At 47.1% G+C, this 19,720-nt stretch overlaps 1 protein-coding gene across 3 annotated transcripts in view; it reads left to right on the top strand.

The window, feature by feature from the left end:
• Positions 1-19,720, top strand: part of MID2 (midline 2) — a 386,515-nt gene that overhangs the window by 281,551 nt on the left and 85,244 nt on the right. For 2 of the 3 annotated variants that reach the window (XM_025213243.1, XM_006031563.3), the window contains 3 exons: positions 1,960-2,108; positions 3,677-3,804; positions 7,484-7,627. In XM_025213243.1, the coding sequence (XP_025069028.1) occupies positions 1,960-2,108; positions 3,677-3,804; positions 7,484-7,627 (421 nt within the window). Of the gene's footprint in view, positions 1-1,959; positions 2,109-3,676; positions 3,805-7,483; positions 7,628-9,572; positions 9,715-19,720 lie in introns of all 3 variants that reach the window. The other variant, XR_003095882.1, reaches the window with a different exon arrangement.

Below are 19,720 nucleotides of genomic sequence, written 5' to 3'. Positions count from 1 at the left end.
GCGGCAGACACCACGGACGGCCCGGGGCCGCGCCGGGGGGGGGGGGGGGGGCGCTAGAGCCGCCCTCCCTTCCCTTCCACATTGCTGAGCTGGTGGCGGGGGGGGTGGCCAGGCCCCGGCAGGAAAATATGATTAGGGAGGGGTCTCCCTGCTCACTGGTCAGGAAGAGAGCCAGCCAGGATTTACATAGCATTTAGGTAGACAGCAGGGAGCATATATCACCCTGTCAGCAAAACAAAAGGATCTCTCATTAATTCAATCTCTTCTTAAACAACTTGTTCCAAAGAAGGAATGGAGAGACATTACCAACTACCTGTTGATTCACTCCAAAGAGCCCTAAGCAGCACAGTTCTGTCTGCATTTGTCCTGTCTGCCACATCATGGACCATAGCCAGCATGTGTTATGCTAGCTAATGTTGAGAGATTTCTCTGTAAGGCAAAGGGGAGTGGGGAATCCCTGCTTAGCGGGGAGAGCTGGGGGGGACCAGGGGAAAGCCAGGCAGATGCCTGCAGTCTCTGCTGAGCTCCAGCCAGAGAGCAGAGGGGAGGGGCCAGCTCTGCTGTGGAGCAGAAAGCCACGCCCAGTCAGACAACATGCCAGGATGCTGTGGGAATTTGGTTTAACTTAAACCAGGAAGGGGTCTGGGACAGACACTGCATAAACTGGTCTGAGCTAAATCAGTTAAGTTTGATACTATATTCAACCAGGTTTATCTCAAACCAGTTTCAGCCATTTTCAAATTGGTTTATGTGCACTGAACATCTGTTCTGTTACAGGTTTAAACCAGTTTCTGATCACTTAAACTGGTTTATGTATAATGTCTGTCCCTAGTCTTAAATATTAATGCTTTAGTGTATTTCTGGTTTATTCTGTGTTTTCTTAAGCAGCCAATAAAAATTGGCTTATGCAGTTCCTATGCTGAGAAATTTAAATTGTTGGAAACTTGTTTCTCAACATTATCACATTTCCTCTGGTTTTAACTTTGCCTGGGACATACTGTGATATCCACCAAATACAGCTGGGGATTTGGGGCTGGCAATAGTGATAAGTTAGACATAATACAGAAAAGTTTTTTGTTACTTCTGCCTCTTATAAATGGCCCATGCAATCCAGCTGCAGCTCAGTGAGGAAGGGGCACTGCTGCTGCTACTTGTTTCCGGGGAATGCCTTTGCATACACGCTGTAGTACGCAGCAAATTGCCCTGGGTGGGGTAGGGGAGGCTAGGACCAGCACCTGGGCTGGCTCCAGCAGCCTCACCTGGGGACCTGGGGGCCTTTAGGGGCTGCAGCAACAGCAATCTGGGCACACGGAGTATTGCTGGCAGCCAGAGCATGGGTCTGGCCAACCAGGCTCCAGTTTCGGGTGGGGCACACTGCAGCCACATGCGCTGCCCTGCTTTTTTTTGTCACGTTTTTTTTAGATACCAGGATTTCCCAGAATCTGATTTTGGCAGCATGGCAAACCTTTTCATGTGCAGTGCCTCAAAAGCCTTAATTCAAAAGCCTTTGAGGCTCTGCAAAGCACATGTTCCCACTTCTATTTACATGGCCATGGTAACTTTCCCCATAGGCATTAGTCTTTCTCTGCTCTTGTTTAATGTTGAAAGTGCACCTTGAAATGCTGCTGCTTAACTCTTTCTTCCTCCCTACTGTTGCTTGGCCAGTAAGGCCCAGAAGAGACGGTTCCACACAGAGCCTTTCTCTTGTTGGTTTTCATTTACAAGCCTATGCAGTTTGGATAAATGTTTTCTCATTTGGTTTTAAAGCAATGCCTTTGAAGCACTCAGGAGTCCCTTAGAGGGCAAACCATTGTGGCAGCCTCTCTGTTAGCTTTGTGTCCCTTAACAAGGCAGCTTCAGCCAGTTGATTAATGAGCCCAGCTCCCAGGGCTCCTTGCAGATCTCCTTCAAGTGTTGTTTTCTGAACTATTTTGTTTTCCCTCTGCTCTGCTCCTCAAGGTTATGAAGCTGAGGAAGTTGGCTCAGCAGGTAGCTAACTGCCGGCAGTGTCTGGAGCGCTCAACAGTCCTCATAAATCAAGCAGAACATATTCTGAAAGAGAACGACCACGCACGATTCTTGCAGACCGCCAAAAATGTGGCCGAAAGGTGGGCTCACCTGAGATTATTAGCTTGTCTGTGCTGAGCAGGAGTTTAATCCACGCAGGAAATTGGTGCAAATAATGTTTTGAGCTTCAGTAGTAGTAAGTAATTGTCTTAGCAGTACAGAACTGTTATCCCTTGGAATCTCATTTATCCATGGAGATTTCTCCATCAACCCTGGCTGTTTTCTAAGTATCTAATGCAGATTTATATGCTTGCTGAGCACTGCCACCAAAGAGATGATACTCACTGCTTCCTCGCTCTTCAGGAATATGTGGTGGGGAGGCAATGTCCAGTTTTATTAATTTTAATTCTTGATTTATAGGCTACTTTTCCTAAGTATCAAGTGCCTTAAAACAGAACTGCCTGCATTGTGACATAATACGGTCAGCAAATAATACCAGAGAAAAAGAGCCTGAAAAATGCCTGTGAGAAACAGTTGTAGAGTTGGAAACAACCTGAATAATGAATTGTTCCAGATAATCAATAAATGAACTAAAGCTGCCTCTACTTTGGGATTCATTTGTTAAATAATTAAAGTTTCAGCCTCTGCCCTGTTCTTGTCCCAGGGTGTGGTGTGAGAGCCACCCCCCTAGCTAAAAGATTGAGGGTCAAACTGGGGACCTTTGGAGCTAAGAGAATAAGCTACTATAGTTCAAGCAAAATTGTCAGAGTTCTGTAGGGTATGTGCCAATGAATCACAGCAGGAGCTATTGCAGAGAGAGCAACATGTAACACAGTCAAGACCTGTTGAGAGTTGGCCTACACGAAACAGTGCTTAAATAGCAACATCCCATCCTCTCTTTTTGCTGTCCCCAGCAGAGCTGCAACAATGGGACATATTAACAAAACTGTTCTAATGTAAATAAAGCTTATGAGAATCAACTATATGGATCTCATATGGTCTAGACCAGGGGTTCCCAAAGTTTTTATGCTGCAAACCACGGCCCGGCAAACCGTGACCCAGCAGTTGCAGCTGACCACGGCCAGAAATTCTAGCCAGCAGGTAAGAATACCCCCATGCCCTGGGTGGGGGGTGAGAGGGGCAGGGAGGGGGCAAACACTGCACTGCTGCAGGCCCTGCAGAAGGAGCCACGGCCTCTCTGCCTGGCTCTGGGGAGTCACGGTTTGCCTGTCTGCAGCCACTTCCGGTCCAGCCAGCCCGCTGCAGCCCAGCAACAGGCTGCAGCCCAGGGATTGAGAACCCATGGTCTAGACTGTCACCCAAACTGAGGCTGCAGTAGTAGAATGGGCAGCAAGTTGTTCAGCAGCTAAATATTAGGTGTGAAGAGAAGCATGTGTCATTCCTTGGAAGAAAAGACAATGCTGTGGCATGTATAGCTGTGATTATTCAAGGATTACTTCACTAGCAAACACATAAACAAAACCACTGATCCCTTCCCCAGGGAGTTGCTGCTCTGATTCTCCAGTGAAATCAAATTTAGATATTAGGGCCTGTTTTTCCTCATGGTGGGCTACAATGCTGCAAGATTTTGTACCTTTTTAATCAACAAAGTAACTTGCCTGGGAGTTCCAAACACCCCTAATGTATATTGATGCTCTCTGTTTTTCAGGGTCGCCATGGCAACTGCATCCTCTCAAGTTCTGATACCAGATATCAATTTTAATGATGCCTTTGAAAACTTTGCTTTAGATTTTTCTAGAGAAAAGAAACTGTTAGAAGGTCTGGATTATCTAACAGGTGCGTGTACCAATCCTGCATCCCTAACCTGCTCTCTAACCTTTCTTGAAGCCTTAATTCCATAAGCATCTGTAAGGAGGTGGGAAGTATTTTAATATAATCACTTTGTAAATTAACCTTGTCTTTTCAACTGCTTCTTGCTTTTGCAACTGAACTACTCAGATGGTCCATGACTGTGGAAACACCTAGTTGTCACTCTTTGAGCCTTTGTTCAAATGGTGTTTTTAGGGCAGCTGCTTGGGAGCATAATCTGTGGGAAGTCTCTATACCTCATTGTAAACCTTGTCATTTCCTGCCTTGATTGCAGCAATTTCTCCCCTTCCACCTCTCTGAACCTCTCCTTGACCCACATCACTCCCTTCCTGTCAGCTGCTAAGGCTACCTTCCATCTGACCATGGGATAACCCTCTTTTATACCCTCCCCTTGCTCCCCCTTCTCCATCCTGTTAGGATGTCTCATTTCATGGATCTTTACCACTGCCCCTTCTACTTACCTGCATTTGTTTTTCATTGTGCTGGCTGTTTTCTTGCAGTACCCTCCTCCCTTCTCCTCTGTTCTGTGAATGGCCCTTACTTTTCCTACCACGCCTTCCTGTGTGGCTGCAACATTTTCCTTGAAAAATCCAAGACCTTCAGATCCCTCAGAGGCTCTGACCTCACTTCATAAAGTAGTATGGCTTAGCACCTGGGCTAGCCTAATGTAGCAAAACCCTATCCTCATTACAGTGGCCTCACTGTTTCGGTGCTTGCTTATGTATCTGACAGTACATCTCACAGTTCTTTATGCTGCCCTGTAGGCCTGTGTGAATAGGGAAGTATTTGATTAGGGTTCGGATACAGCCAATTCGGATGCCAGCGATTTGATTCGGAGCTCTGAATCGGTTTCCTGCTTCGATTCAGCCGAATCGGCTCTGAAGCTCTCGGAGCTGATTCGGAGATTTGGCCATAGGGTATAATGGGGAATCAATTAAATATCTATAACTTTCTTGTTTTTTGTCTGATTCAGGTGAAACTTGCAGGGATGGTAGCTTCTACTGGGAGCATGAAGCCTGACAAGTTTCAAGGAGATAGGTGCAGGGGTTTGGGGGAAACTGCACCCCAAATTCTTGAAAGCAAATCTCATGTCACGTGTATGTGTTAAGCTACAGCGGGGTCAAAACTGCAGGGATGCTAGCCCCTGGTGAGACCACAAATCCTGCTGAGTTTCAAGGAGATAGGTGCAGAGGTTTGGGGGGAACTGCACGTCAATCTGTGGACAAGCAAAACTCATGACATGGGTGACACCGTGTGTGTTAAGGTGCAGCAGGGTGAAAACTGCAGGCCTACTAGCCCCTGCTGAGGCCACAAAGCCTGCCAGCTGTCAAGGAGATAGGAGCAGGGGATTTGGGTTCTGGGGCCCTGCACCCCTAGCTGCTGACAGGCAAAACTCATGACATGGGTGCTTATGCAACTGTGTCTGTCTTGGGGCAGTTGATTGTCTGTACTGATTATGTCCTCTTCTTAGTCTAGTTTTGTAGGTGTTAATCCTTGCTCATTAACTCATTATCTAGTAGCTACTAGCTAGCTACTGTGTATTGAGCTGGTCCCTCAGTGAATCATGATTGATCGGTAACACAGTAGCTTAGCAACCAGGCCTGCAGTAGTTTCCCCAAGACAGACACAGTTGCACAAGCACCCATGTCACGAGTTTTGCCTGTCAGCAGCTAGAGGTGCAGGGCCCCAGAACCCCTTGCACTGATCTCCTCGACAGCTGGCAGGCTTTGTGGCCTTAGCAGGGGCTAGCAGGCCTGCAGCTTTCACCCTGCTGTGCATCACCCGTGTCATGAGTTTTGCTTGTCCGCAGATTGACATGCAGTTTCCCCCAAAAACCTGCACCTATCTCCTTGAAATTTGGCAGGATTTGTGGCCTCACCAGGGGCTAGCATCTCTGCAGTTTTGAACCCGCTGTAGCTTAACACATACACGTGACATGAATTTTCCTTTCAAGAATTTGGGGTGCAGTTTCCCCCAAGACTCTGCTCCTATCTCCTTGAAACTTGGCAGGCTTTGTGGCCTCAGCAGGGGCTACCACCTCTGCAAGTTTCATCTGAATCAGCCAAAAGGTAGCAAAGTTATAGATATTCCATTCGTTCCCCATTATACCCTATGGCTGAATCTCCAAATCTTTTCTGAATCAATTCAGAAAGCCTAAAGCTTCCCTCGATTCAATCTGGATTCTTAGATTTGGCCTCCAAATCATCCGAATCATCTCCAAATCCCAATCATGGTCTGAAGCTTTGCACAGCCCTACTGCCATGCTATAGGATTTCTTTTCCCTGGCAGTCTTGTTAATTGCAGGAAAACTTGTCTGTTCTTTGTGGGAAACTGTGGGAAAGTAGTAGAAAACTATCGACGCTTCAGTGATTTAGTTTAAATCTTCACTACAAAATGATTAGATGCCAACCTGAGTTAAAGAAGAGGGCAGTTTCTAACCCACCCCCTGCACAAGTCAACTATCTTGGATTTAACAAACCTTCATACCTGGGTCATAGTATCTTCTCCATGGGTGGATGGATTGAAAACCTGGTAAAAGCCCAGGTTAACACTACAATGAAGATATTCCCTATGCCACCTCTTGCCATAATGCCCACAATAAATCAACCAGTATGCTTTTATGCACCTGAAGAAGCAATATTGGCCCATTAAAAATAATGTTTAAGGTATCATATGTTTTCGTGCTTCCCTTTTCAGTAGCCTTCATGTATGTCTTATAGTCCTAAATTATAACCACCAATGGGCAGGGTCCCTGTCTATGTTTTTGTTTGGACAACATCTCCCACGCTGATCCAAATTGGAGCCCTCAGGTAATACCGTAATAATAACAGCTATGCTATAAATATCATATCATAGAAATGTAAGACTGAAAGGAACCTCAAGGATTCATCTAGTTACCTTGAGGAGGGGATCAAACTTGTAACCTTGGTGTTATTAGCACTGTGCTCTATCCAATTGTGCTGTAAATAAATACAGGTGACTACTGATGTGCCTCACCTTTCTTTGATAGTGGTGGTGTACTACTTTAAAGAACAAACAGCTCATGCAACTGTATTTGTAGTAGAAGTATTAATAGCTGCTGTTATTCAATTGAAGTATGTTCCTTTACAAAGGTGCATACTGTAACAGCAGCTGGGGAGATAAAGTTGCTTGCGGAAGCCCCAGAGAACATTAAAAACCTTGAATCCATAAATCAAATTCCCAATTTCCAAGCAGCTAATAGGCTAAATGCAAAATGGGGAAATGTCATCAGAATCCAGAATGTTTACCAAGCAAAGGTTGTTAAAAAATCGATGCTAGCCAGGGAGATGGTTTGTAATCAGCTTCCTAACCTGATTCAGCCTTCCAATGTCTGAGCAGTTGCCAGTACAGTATTTAGAATGGATTCCCTTGTTATGTCACTGCTAGGTACTGCCGTAGCCTTCCCAACCATCCATTCCTCTGCATGGCTGAGCCACAATTGTTGTCAAGTAGAAACTCTCTGCAATGTGTACAGTGAGAAATCTCCTTTTTTTTCTGTGCAATGCCTGTGCAATGCCCCATAGTGATTATCTCCATAGACTGTCACAATAATAGAATAGAAAAGCCATGGTAAGATATATTATAATTAACAATCTCTCCATACTGTTCTCTGTCACTTATGCAGCACCCAACCCACCATCAGTTCGAGAGGAGCTTTGCACTGCCTCCCACGACACTATTACTGTCCACTGGATCTCAGAAGATGAGTTCAGTGTCAGCTCCTATGAGCTCCAGTACACCATCTACACTGGCCAGGCCAACTTCATAAGTAAGTAGCAGTGTGTTTGCAATGAATGAGGTTTTGTATTGAAGAATTGAAGAGGGATGTAAACCAGCTTGACAATAAAGATGTTATCAGCCAAAGTCAGCAGAAGGGTTCAAAGTTTGTCCCTAAGGGTATGGTAAGATTGCTGCACAATGGAGTGTGTGACATCTTTAATCTAGTTAGTACAGGTAACAAAAGCAACGAAGACACAGTGGCTATCTTCTTTGTGGGCTTCACGAGCCTGCCAGGGACTCTGGGTATGAACAGATATTGCAAAAGTACACTGAAGTATACGCTGAAATGTTTTTCCTGCTGTGCTTACCCCTGCCAGTTATATTAAATATACTAATACTGCAATCATACTTTCAATTGTAGTTTAGATGTACCTTTCATTATAGCAGCATCACAGTCTGTATCAGCTTGAGAGAGCTTTTGGGGGTTGTTTAACCTTGAAAGTTAGATCCAATTTAAAAACAAATGTGTACAAAACTCAAGCTTAGTACAAATGCTAGCTATGTTTTTTTAATTCCAATCAGAACCTTGTTGGGTCATGATTACCACCTTTCCTTAGAGCATTTGCAACCTTAATGTTGCCACAAAAGCCTGCTACTAGAGAGCTAACAAGAGAAACTGGTCAATCAATTGTCATTCTCCAAGCTCAGCAAAATTGCAAAAGTAAACAATCAGCATTAACAAGGCAAAAGTAAATGAGGTCTGACTAATGATTTATATTCAAACTATGGAAGGTAGTATTAATAATACAGATGAACACGTTTACCTTTGGCTAATAGGAAGTTTAACTTCACGGTGTCTCCTTAGATGTTCTTTGCATCCACTTTGTGAATGAGTTTTATAGTGATACTCGTCTCCAATTTGTTTCAGGGTGTGGGGAAGACAACCCTTTACACATTCATCCCTCAAGTTGCTGCCTCTGGGCCACAACTCTTTGGTTGAGAAGGGTTGGATGTAGGCTCCAGGCAGACACAAGAGTCTTCCCTGCTCCCTTCAGACTGCACATCATGCCCCTTCCCCTGCACACCATTTCCTGTCATACTGGGAAATAAACTTGGGGACTGAACTGGGGTCCCTCAGAGCCCTGTGCTGGAGTCCCTATACCACAGACAACCTTACTGATTGATTCTGATACTATTTAGCACTCAAACAGGGCTCTCTATGAAGCACTAGGCATTCATCAGCACATCACTGTACATGCCCCTGTGACAGTGCCCCATTTCTTACTGGGCGAAGTAGGCACTAAGGTTGCCCCAGGCTGGGCAGGAAATCAGTGGAGGAGCTGGAACTAGAATGTGAGTTGCTGTCTTAGTCAGTGGGGCTCTAACACCCTCAGACAATCTGTAACACAAAGAGCTTGCCTTGTGTTAGCTACTGATTTAATCAAAACACATCAAAAGAACAGAAGGACCTTTCTCCCTTATTACTTTTTCAAAGCCTTAGGAGACTTGCATCATGTTGCACAGGATTTTGGTCTCTCCTCCTTTTTTACTTGGGTAGTAAAAACAAAACTTTTTAGTTTAGGGGGCAGGCAGTTAGTAGGCTAGATTGCCTATGAGAAGCAGGAATTGGGAGGAAACCATGGGAAAAGGTTTGGTCAGGACATTGAACATTTCAGGGAAGCAATCTAAATGGTTAAGAAGGGGAGAGGAGCTTTGAAGTGCAGTTTGTCAGTGCTGGGATTTGAGATCCATTATTGAATTGTTTTGTGTTGCACTGAGTATCCAGGATTCTTCAGGTCAGTGTATCATCCACAGCATTAAAGGATCTAATCCCTGTCTCATGGTTGGTCATTCTGGGAACAGCCAAGGCATATATGTGTCTGGCAGCCCATTCACAGAACTCTCTGGGTGTAAAACAAATAGCCCTAACCTGGTTTCTCTTCAAGCTTCAGGCTAGTAGTGAAATTTTATTTATTTATCTCCCCTCAATACAGTACAGGCAGTCCTCGACTTATGACTTTTCAAGTTACAACGAACGTCACTTACGATGTTTATAAATTGACACCCTGTTTTGATATTCGGAAGTTCCAACATGGGTTTCAACGTTACAACAGTCAATAAAGCTGCGTCCAGCTGGTAAGTCTGTTGTGGTGCAAGGTGCAGGGAAAGGGAAGGGGTGGGGTGGGGCGGGGAGCAAATCAAGGCCCCTGTGGTGAGGGAGGGACTGGGCCTGGGGCTGCCCAGCCAGGGCCATACAGGCATAGGACTGAGCCGCGGCTCGTCAGGGGGTGCAGGGAGGGAGTGGGCGGTGGCTACCACCGCTGCACGCTGCTCATCTGGCAACTCATCCAGCTGTTCCCACCATTGCTCCCACCGCTTGTCCAGGAGGACATGAAAGGGGTGTGTGCCCTGGATCTGCACGGGGTAGGGTGGGCAGGGCTGGGGCTGCGCTTTCAGTGGGCACAAAGGGCTACAGTGAATTGTCAGGTGGCTGCAGCCCCCCTATGGCTCCTTGTCTGCCACCTGCCCTGCCTCAGTCTGGGGGTACATGCCCCTCCCACCGCTCGCCCAGCTGGGGCAGGGAGGGTGCAGGACAAAGCCTCAGCTCATCTGGGGGACACAGGGAGGGCAGGGCAGCTCCTGCCCCTCTGCACCGCTTGTCCAGAGGCAGCGCAGCGACTGTGCCCTGTGCCTGCCCTGCCCCAGCTTGGTGAGCAGCAGGAGGGCATAGCCGCAGCTGCCAGTGCCACTGCTGCCCTCCCAGACTGTAGCCCAGTGCAGCCTCAGCCCCAACCCCCCCACCCCACACAGATCCAGGGGTACACGCCTCCCCATGCCTTCCCAGACAAGCAGTGGGAGCAGCAGTGAGAACCGCCGGACGATCTGCCAGATGAGCAGCATGCGCCCTAGCTGGGCAGCACTTGCCCCAGCCCTGGTCCCAGCCCCAGCCCCACCCCCAGTCGTTCCCTCACCGCGGAGAGCATTGGTCTGCCCCCTCCCATACCCCTTCCCTTCCCCCTCCCCTTTCCCCACAGTGGATTTACCAGCTGGAGGTAGCTGTATCAACCATTGTAAAGGAACCAATCCCCCCATTTATAACACTGTTCCTATGGGAAAATTGGTTCTGACTTACAATGTTTCAGCTGCACCCATCGGGAGGCTAACGTGTCTTTATACAAATGCCAGGAGTATGGGGAATAAACAGAAGGAGCTCACACTCTTACTTGCTAGCACCCAGTATGACCTAGTCGGCTTAATGGAAAAATGGTGGGATTCTACTCATGACTGGGTGGTAGGCATTGAGGGGTACAGGTTGTATAGGCGAGACAGAGTGGAGAAAAAAGGCGGGGATGTAGCTTTCTATGTTAGGGAGCAGTACACATCTTCCATCATCAAGGCAGGGGTAGAGGAGGGGAATACCAAGGTATTGTGGGTCAGGATACAGGGGGATCCAGGGGAAAAGGACTTGGTAGTGGGGGTCTACTACAGACCTCCTCATCAGGATGACAAGCTAGACCTGGTATTCTCCAGGCAGCTCTCAGAGGCTGTTCAGGCAACAGAGAGAGTGGTCAAGGGAGACCTAAATTACCTGGACATCTGCTGGGAGGAGCAGATGGCCAAAACAAACCGCTCACATAGGTTCTTAAACTGTGTGCAGAACCTCCACCTAACCCAGGAGGTGACTAATGCCTTTCTAGACCTGGTCTGAGCAACAGGGGATGATCTCGTGGGCAACCTGTGAGTATACAGTAACCTGGGAGATAGTGACCAGCAGGGGGGCAAATTCACAATCCAGCAAAGGGTGGGAAAAATAACCAGCAAGGCTAAAGTGTTAGACTTCAGAAGGGAAATTTTAGTAAACTTAGAAGGCTAGTTAGTGAGGTGGGTGAACTCAAGAGCATCGAGCTTATGGGGGTCCAGGAGGTTTGGAGGTTTCTCAAGTGAGTGATTCTTGGGGCACAAAAGGAGACTATTCCATTATGCAGGAAAGGGGGCAAGGGGACAAAAAAGCCCTCTTGGCTGAACAGGGAACTCCAGAAAAGACTGGGGGCAAAAAAAGAGATTTATAGGCAGTGGAAGCAGGGGGCAGCAACGAAGGAGGAATATACCTACCTGGTGCACTGTTGCAGGGAACCAGTTAGGCAGGCTAAGGCAGGACTGAAGCTTAGGCTGGCTACAACAATGAAGGACAATAAAAAGTCCTTCTACAGATACATAGCGAGCAAAAGAAAAGCACGGAGTAACATAGGGCCTCTGCAGGACAAATCAGGACAGTTGGTGGCCGACACAGGGAAAACGGTGGAGCTCTTCAATGGGTTCTTCACTTCAGTGTCCCTGAGTACTGGCCAAGACAGTTCCCCCAGTTTGAACATAGATAGATGGCCGGGAGGCTCTAGACCACCAATCATTAGTGCTGACTTACTTAAGGAGCACTTGGAGGGGCTGGACAAGTACAAGTCAGCAGGCCTGGATGACCTCCATCCACGGGTGCTGAAGGAATTAGCCAGTGTCATAGCTAAGCCACTGGCACTGCTGTTTGAGCAGTCATGGTGCTCCGGCCAGGTCCCTGAGGACTGGAAAAGGGCCAATGTGCTGCCCATTTTTAAGAAGGGGAGAAGGGATGAGCCAGGTAACTTTAGGCCAGTCAGTCTTACTTCCATCCTTGGGAAAACACTGGAAAAAATCTTTAAAGAGCACAGGGGGCAGGACCTCTGGCCACAAGATGGCGACCAGGGGTGAGGCACCTGTCAGGGGGGAGGGCTACCCATGCGGCCCTGCCTCTTGACAGGTGCCTCACCCCTGGTCGCCATCTTGTGGCCAGAAGTCTTGCCCCCTGACCTTTGCCACCAGAAGTCCCTCCCCTTGCCCCTGGAAGTACTCCTTTTAACAAGGGGTTTTGCTATCTTGGAACCAGAAAAATACCAAATTATATTCTAAAAGAAAATATCTACAACATTGTTGCAGGGCAGTAAGGTGCCGACTCCTTTAAGAGCAGAAGCTGCCTAGGGAGAGGGCCCTAAGAGCCAGCTAGAAACCCCACAGGTGCAGGTTGCTACGGCAGCCAGCTAATGAGGGAATTAGCCTGCACCTGCAGTCAGTCAGCTGACCAGAAGAGGCAGGGCCCTGGGCATATATAAACCCCAGGGCTGGGACTAGACAGTTAGTTCTCTGATAGCAGCCAGAGGAAGGAGCCTCCAGGGATGTAGTGGCTGCCTGATATGCTGCATACAGGGCTAATGGGGCACCATGAGCTCAACAGGTACCCTGGCCTACAAGGCACTTAGTGCTGGGGAAAGTTTGATGTTTTAAAGGGACAGAGCACACGCTGAACCTCTGATGTTATAGCCCAGGGGCTCATATTTTAGTTGCTGTTTATAAACACCAGTGGATTGGGCTGAGGCTATTGGGGAAGGGGGAGGCCTCATTGGGGGCCCACTACAGTGTGGGGACCCCAGTGCCAGAAAAGGGTGCAGCGACAAGGGGGGTGAGCAGACCCCAGTGCCAGGGGGCGCACTGCCAAAGGGGGTGAACAGACCCCAGCATCAGTGTGGGGTGCCGCAACAGGGCTGTGGAGAGCCCAGCACCAGTGTGGGGCACCGCAACAGGGCTGCGGAGAACCCGGTGAGGAAAAGAGACCAAGCTATAGCAAGGCCCCAGGAGAGATGTTTAAATACCATCTGTGAGGCTTGGGGCATGGTAAAAGGGTGGTTTTGGAGCCACGCATCTAGCCCATAAGACTGAGGGTATCCTGTGAGGCATCCATTTTTGAAGTGGGACCCAAAAGGCGTCTAAGAACCCATACGGTTCAGTGGGGTCCATCAAGACTGTGTCCAGAATACAAACTTGAGGGCAGCCTCCTGACTTGTTAGAATTACCAGCAAGATGTGGCAGATGAGAAAAAGGGTGCCCATGGGGCAGGATTGGTATGGTGAAGGAGCCCTAGGGGTATCATGGCCATTTCTGGGACCCCACACCATGACAAACATTCATTAACTTGATTTCAAAAAATATTTTTGTCCAGGTTTACATGCATTTTGTATTGTACATAGAGGTGATTGCACAATAGCTTAACATGAAGTCTTGCTCTTGTGTGTTGTCAGGGGTGGGCATAGGTTTGTGGGGGAATGTGGGTATGTGGGGTGTGGGGGAGGGCATGCGTGTGTCTGTGGAGGTGGATAGGTGGTGTGTGTAGTGAGGGAGCATGTGGATGTGTATGTGGATATGCCCCATTGATGGCTACATCCACCGGGGAGGGGGGTGCGGCAGGGGGGGGGGGGGGGGGGTCTGGTGTGGGGGGGGGGGGGGGGGGAGTGGGTGCACGTGTATGGTGGAGTGTGCATGTAGGACTCACCCTACACATACACACACACACACACTCTGCCCATACTCACACACACACACACTCTGCCCATACTCACACACACACACACTCTGCCCATACTCACACACACACACACTCTGCCCATGCCTATGTGTGCACACACGTGCATATACCCTCTGCCCCTGCCTACACATGTGCCCTCCTGGCCCTGGGGTACAGGCATGGCCTGTGCTTCCCAGTCTGGTGATACAACCCAGGGCCACGTGGTGCTGAAGCAGTGCGGGGGCAGGAAGGCAGGGAAATGGCTCAGAGTGGAGCAGAGCTGAGCTGCTCAGTCTTGCTGGTTCCCCCGGGGTCCTGCTGCACCTGGCTCCTGTCATCTTTGACAGGCAGCCAGGAGCAAATAAATATTAATTTACTAAATTTTTTTAGGGGCCCTGTGAGCCATATTTTGCCCACCCCTGGTCTACACCATAAAAATCCTCAGATAGGGTAGTTCCCCAACTAGAAGTAGTGTGTCTGCATTCACACAGTGTTGAAGATAGGCAAATTAGAAGGTTGGGATATTTGCCCTGTAACTCAGAACTGCTAATTAACCTACACAGAATTTCCTGCTTCTCATTTAGGATGCAGCCTGGACAGAGCAGAATAGTGTGCCGAGGGTGCAGCTACCAGTTATGTTACTGCACTGTATGGACATGGCTTTAGCAGTAAGCCAATGTGGTTACCATTTGATGACTATATAGTGGCCTAGGTGAAATGACTTTGGGGCTCCTGGCCTCTCTTTCAAGGGCCCAGTCTTGCTGCTGTGAGAAGTCCTGGAAAGCAATATGGAGCGCTTGGTGAACAGTACACATGCCATAAGAGCAACCTTTCCAGGCTTCTTGTTCATGTTAACAAAGAGGCCAAAACCAAAAGAGCCACTGAAAGGGGAGTCAGAGGAGGGATGCTGCACGGATGGAGGGCAGAGCAGTGTGAAAGAAAGTTTGTCCTCCCACTCTCCATCCCATAGTTGCTTTATGGTTGACTCAAAAGTAGTCTAATTCATTGGGTTGTCAGCACCTTTTCCCACCATTGTATGCATGCAATTTAGTTTCCCTCTCTGATTTTACCCTCCCTGTGAAGTGCCTTGTTCATTTGCATGCCAGGGTGTTCACTATGATTACGCTAAGGGTTTTACACTAGATCACTATTCACCTTTGTTTCTAGTAGAATAATCTATGTCCAGCAGCAAAGAGACAGTTATAATATTTCCAGCAACTTTTCTCAGCACCACACTAGCTAGGCCAAGTACAATCAGACAGCACAACATGACATCAGGAAAGGCAAATTAGAACTGCCTGCTATCCTGATAGCCTGTGTGGCAGAATGCCACCCCAGTCTCTTCCCAGACTCTGTTATTACTAGGTTTTTCCTTGCCATTGTTTTATCACCTGTGTGTCAATTAGGGTGTCAGGGTTACTGTGGTGAGCAGGCAGCCCCTTCCCTGATTTGTTTCATTTAACACTGAGTTGTGACCTGGGCTAGAAACAGTCCTGAGGGAGGCGAACCTGCTCCTGAGGATGTGAGAAGCTACAAGTAACCCGGGAGGGGGGGAGGCAGCAGTACCCCTAGGGTATGCTCTGGGAAGGGGGTTGGCTGGATCTGAGGCACCCCTGGGGAGGCACTCAGAGCTTGGTAGGTGATCAGGTGCTGTAAGGTGGGTGGCTTAGTGCAGGAGCACCCCCTACTGGCCCACCACAGCGCCTATATAGAGAGAGTATGAGGTTTAAAATGATGTTATTTACCATTTCAAACTTGTATATCTGATATTAGCTAATATTAGAATCAAACTACAGCCACTCGACAGAATTTTTTAGACACCTGAAATCAGCAGAAGTCTCAAAGATAAAACAATCTGCAAATTGCCCCGGGATTAAAATTGAAATACACTAACCATCTGCTTAATTCCATACCCACCTCCCCCCACAAAGGTTATCAAAAAGGTTTATAGTGTTTTTTAACACTGTTGATTATCATTAAAGAGACCTAGTAAATTACAGATGGAAAAGACTTTCAGAAGAGTAACTCCAAGAAATGACATGCCTCATCTTCAATATCTGTTTACTCCTGATCATTATTCATACGGGTTCACCAATAAAAGAATTTTGGGCTGATACCAATGGTCGATTTTATTAAAGAGCTATATCGGCTGATACTGATCCGATTGCCAATATGTGGCCTGGCAGCTTGGAGAGCAGTGTCCAGCTGGTAAATCTGTGGAGGAGGGGAAGAGAAGGAGTATGGGTGGGTACAGATCGAGGCCCCCACAGTGAGCGAGGGAGTGTGGTTGGAGTTGGGGCAGGGGCAGGTGCTGCCCAGCTGGGGCGGAGTGGGGCATGGGACAGAGCCGCAAGCAGCTCATCCAGGGGACGTGGGTGGGAAGCAGCTCCCACTGCTGCACGCATCCCCAGGGTGCTCTCCGAGCTGCTGGGCTGGCTGCATGCATGTTGCCACTGCATCCTTGCTCACAGCATTTATCGGTGACATTATCAGCCAGAAGTCAGTTGCCGATGTCTATTTTCCTTTTATTGGTGACCATGCGACCTGCACCTCTAATTATTATTCATCAAAATTTATTCTAAAATAAGACTTTATTTGATCGTTATCTCAAAAAATAGTACTTTTTCATTTTCAAAGATGTGTAGTTGAGCTGGGAAAGGAACTGAGTCTGCTAAGACAAGGGCTATTCATCCTGCCCACTGATTTTTTCACAATCTGAAGAAAAAGTTACAATATTAGTCTGTAGTTGAGATCCCTTTTTACTACTAGAATATTATCAGAAATGTTTGAGGGAAAGTATTAAAGAAAAATGTATATTTAATTAGTTCCCCTCCTTCATTCTTTATGGTAGCATAACATTTTAGTAGTCCATTTCTTGACTTAAATTTCCATATTTTCACATTTCTTTTTAGTAAAAGCTGTTGTTTGAAGGTGCTGAAGAATGTTTTAATGCTTGCTTCTTTACTCCTTGTCATTTTTTGTTGAACATCTATCTATTTTAGGATCTTCAAATGACCTTGTTACTTTAGTATATGAACACTTCACAACTGTAATGTATTTATCCTCACAACATCCCTGTGAGGTAGGGTAGTGCTATTATCCTCTTTTCAAGGAGGCGCAAAAAAAAAAAAAAAAAAGACTTGCCCAGGCTCCTACAGGGAGTCTGTGACAGGGCAGGAAAATGAATTCATGTCTCCCAAATCTTAAGCTCCTGCCCTTAGATTTTTTTTTTCCATTCCCATTGTACATTGATATCTGTGCCAAAGATCTAGAACTTGCCCCTTTTTCCTGCTAATTAAATGGCATCCTGGAATTGTGTAGAGAAGGTGAGGGCAAACGGCACAGGAAAGGAGATCAGTTCCTGCTCCCAGTCTCTGTCCTTTGGAACATCAGTGAGACCCCAAGTAGAAACATGTTTTCTAGAGCAGTTTCTTTTACTTGCTTTTGGATGCCCAAACCTCAGAGAGATGGTGGTGACAAAAGGGTGGTATGAAGACCTCCTAAAACAACAGGAGGTGATGCAGTGTTATAGCAGCACAACATAGAATTGTTAAAACTCTGGCCTGAGTGGGCTGCACCAAGCCAACCCTGCTAATACAAAGGGCGAGTTAGAAGTTTTTCCTCCTGTAGGCCAGCCAGAGGACCTGCATGTTTGTTTAGATGAGGCAAAAGGCCAGAAGTCAGTATGTGGGGGAAGGCTCTCTGTCTTGTCCTACTCTCTGTATGCTTTTTATTTGCACAATAGGAGCAGAGTACATGGGTCTTTGGGGGAGAGGAGTGTTGCCAGGTGGCATAAAGTGGAGAAGCCGCTGAGCCCTAACCTGAGCAGAGAAAGGGAATTGGGGGCTATAACTGACAGGTGATTTGCATTTCCTCCTCTTCCCCCACCCTTCTCCTGAGCTGTGTAGGTTCTTTTCCATTCCCCACTCACTCTGGAACAGTTCTAAAACACTACAGAAGAAGACAAATTGGTTTGTTTCTTACTTTGGAGGTAAAACACTAAACCTGCTTCAGTGCCTAACCAATGATCTACTGGATGTTGGGGGTAGGGGGATGTTACAGGGGGAGTTGGTCCTGGCTATCTTGTGTTCACCCATCAGCTAACACCATCATGTGGGTGTCCATAAGAGTGTCTAAAATGGCTTTAACTTCTGAAGTTCTTCTCTGAGTGGAAAGGCTTTCACACCTTCACAGTGAAGGAAGAAAATATCAAGTTAAAAAGAGAAATTGAACTGAAGGAATCTGTGTGGCATGGGGATTTCCAAGGCTTTTCTTTGAGACTGTTTTCTGCAGAAGCCATAGTGCTCACAGGGAGGAGATGCTAAATTTCTTTCCAGCCGCTCCCTCTTTTTCTGGCTTGGACAGTGATGGTCATTCCCCAGTCTTCAGTCCTTCTGGATTAGGCTGTTACATGAACCATCTGTTGCCTTGGATTCAGCACCCATTCCACTGTTAGTGACACAGCAGGCATGATTGTAGCCCTTCTGGAATTAGTGGGAATCTAGCTCTTGCTGTAAGTAAAGGAGTGATTATCTTTATTACATATGAACAACAATGCAGCATGTCACAACAAAGGAAGATATCCAAAGGAACTTATTAAGTGCATCTTGAAATATGCCGGAAGCTTCCAATGTAAGCTGCAGAAAGAGATGTTGAAAGTTAATGTAACCTGCCTGTTGACCCTAACAGCTCTCATGCTTTCTTAAAAATGAAGAATCTCATGAAACTTTTCCTTTTAGTATTCACATATCAGTTGACAATTAGCAAACTCTGTCTGTTCCTTGCACTGGGTTCCAGTTCTTAAACATTTATCAGGAAGGCTTCTGAGTGCTATGGTATTCTGTTCCACTGGGCAAAGGATTTCTACAATCTTATGTGATCCTTGACTGTGTGCTGTTCTTACCTCCTTATACACTTCTTCAGTGCTGAGCAGAGAGCTGTGCTACAGATGTTTTATAGCCAGGGCCGGCCCACAATTTTTTTGGGGGGTCCCCATGCAAAGAAACCAGCAGCGGGGGTGGGATGGGGTGAGGGTAATGAGTGACCAGATGTGAAGTCGGCAGCTGTGGCAGCAATACAGAGTGGCAGGGGGGTTGCCAGCCCCGGGGGGGGGGTCACAGGCACGGGGGGGTGGGGGGCCTTGGCTACAGGTTCCACAGGATAGGGCAGGCTGGCTCTGTTTATAGCCGTGCTCCTTTGTCCGAAGCATTGTTTTGCCTGCCATAAAGCAAGAGGTTGAAAACATTATGAAGCAGCACACTTTTAGTGGAAATTCCAACCCCAAATATAGTGGTATTAAGAACATTAGAACTTAAGAATTTCCATTTATTGGGTCAGAATGTAGTCCATCTTTCCCAGTATCCCGGGTGCCACAGTGACAGATAATGAATGCTGAAAGGGAAAGTGAACTGCATATGATCAGGGTTTTTTTTTTCCACTGTTCCTCTCTTACTTGCAGCCTCCAGCTTTTAAGATCTAAGAAGTTCTAATTCAGAGTCTGTATCCCTACGTCCCATGCTCAATAGCTACTGATGTCTCTTTCCCCAAAGAATTTGTCCAGTTCCTTTTTTAATCTAGCTAAACTGGAAGCTTCCACAACATCTGGTGACAATGAGTTCCACACTTTAATTAGGCAGACAAGGTTCCTTGGGTGAATTTGATATCTTTTATTAGACCAACCCAAATAGTTGGAGAAAAGTTATTAAGCAAGCTTCCGGGTTCAAAAACCCTTTGTCAGGCTAAGGAAGCTGCAGCAGTTGGTGTGTGCTCTTCCTGGAT

This window comes from Alligator sinensis, unplaced genomic scaffold (genome assembly GCF_000455745.1).
Source record: "Alligator sinensis unplaced genomic scaffold, ASM45574v1 scaffold414_1, whole genome shotgun sequence".
In the NCBI taxonomy this organism is placed as follows: Eukaryota; Metazoa; Chordata; order Crocodylia; family Alligatoridae; genus Alligator; species Alligator sinensis.
Note: the sequence above shows the minus strand (reverse complement) of the source record. Positions and strands in the feature narration are given on the sequence as shown.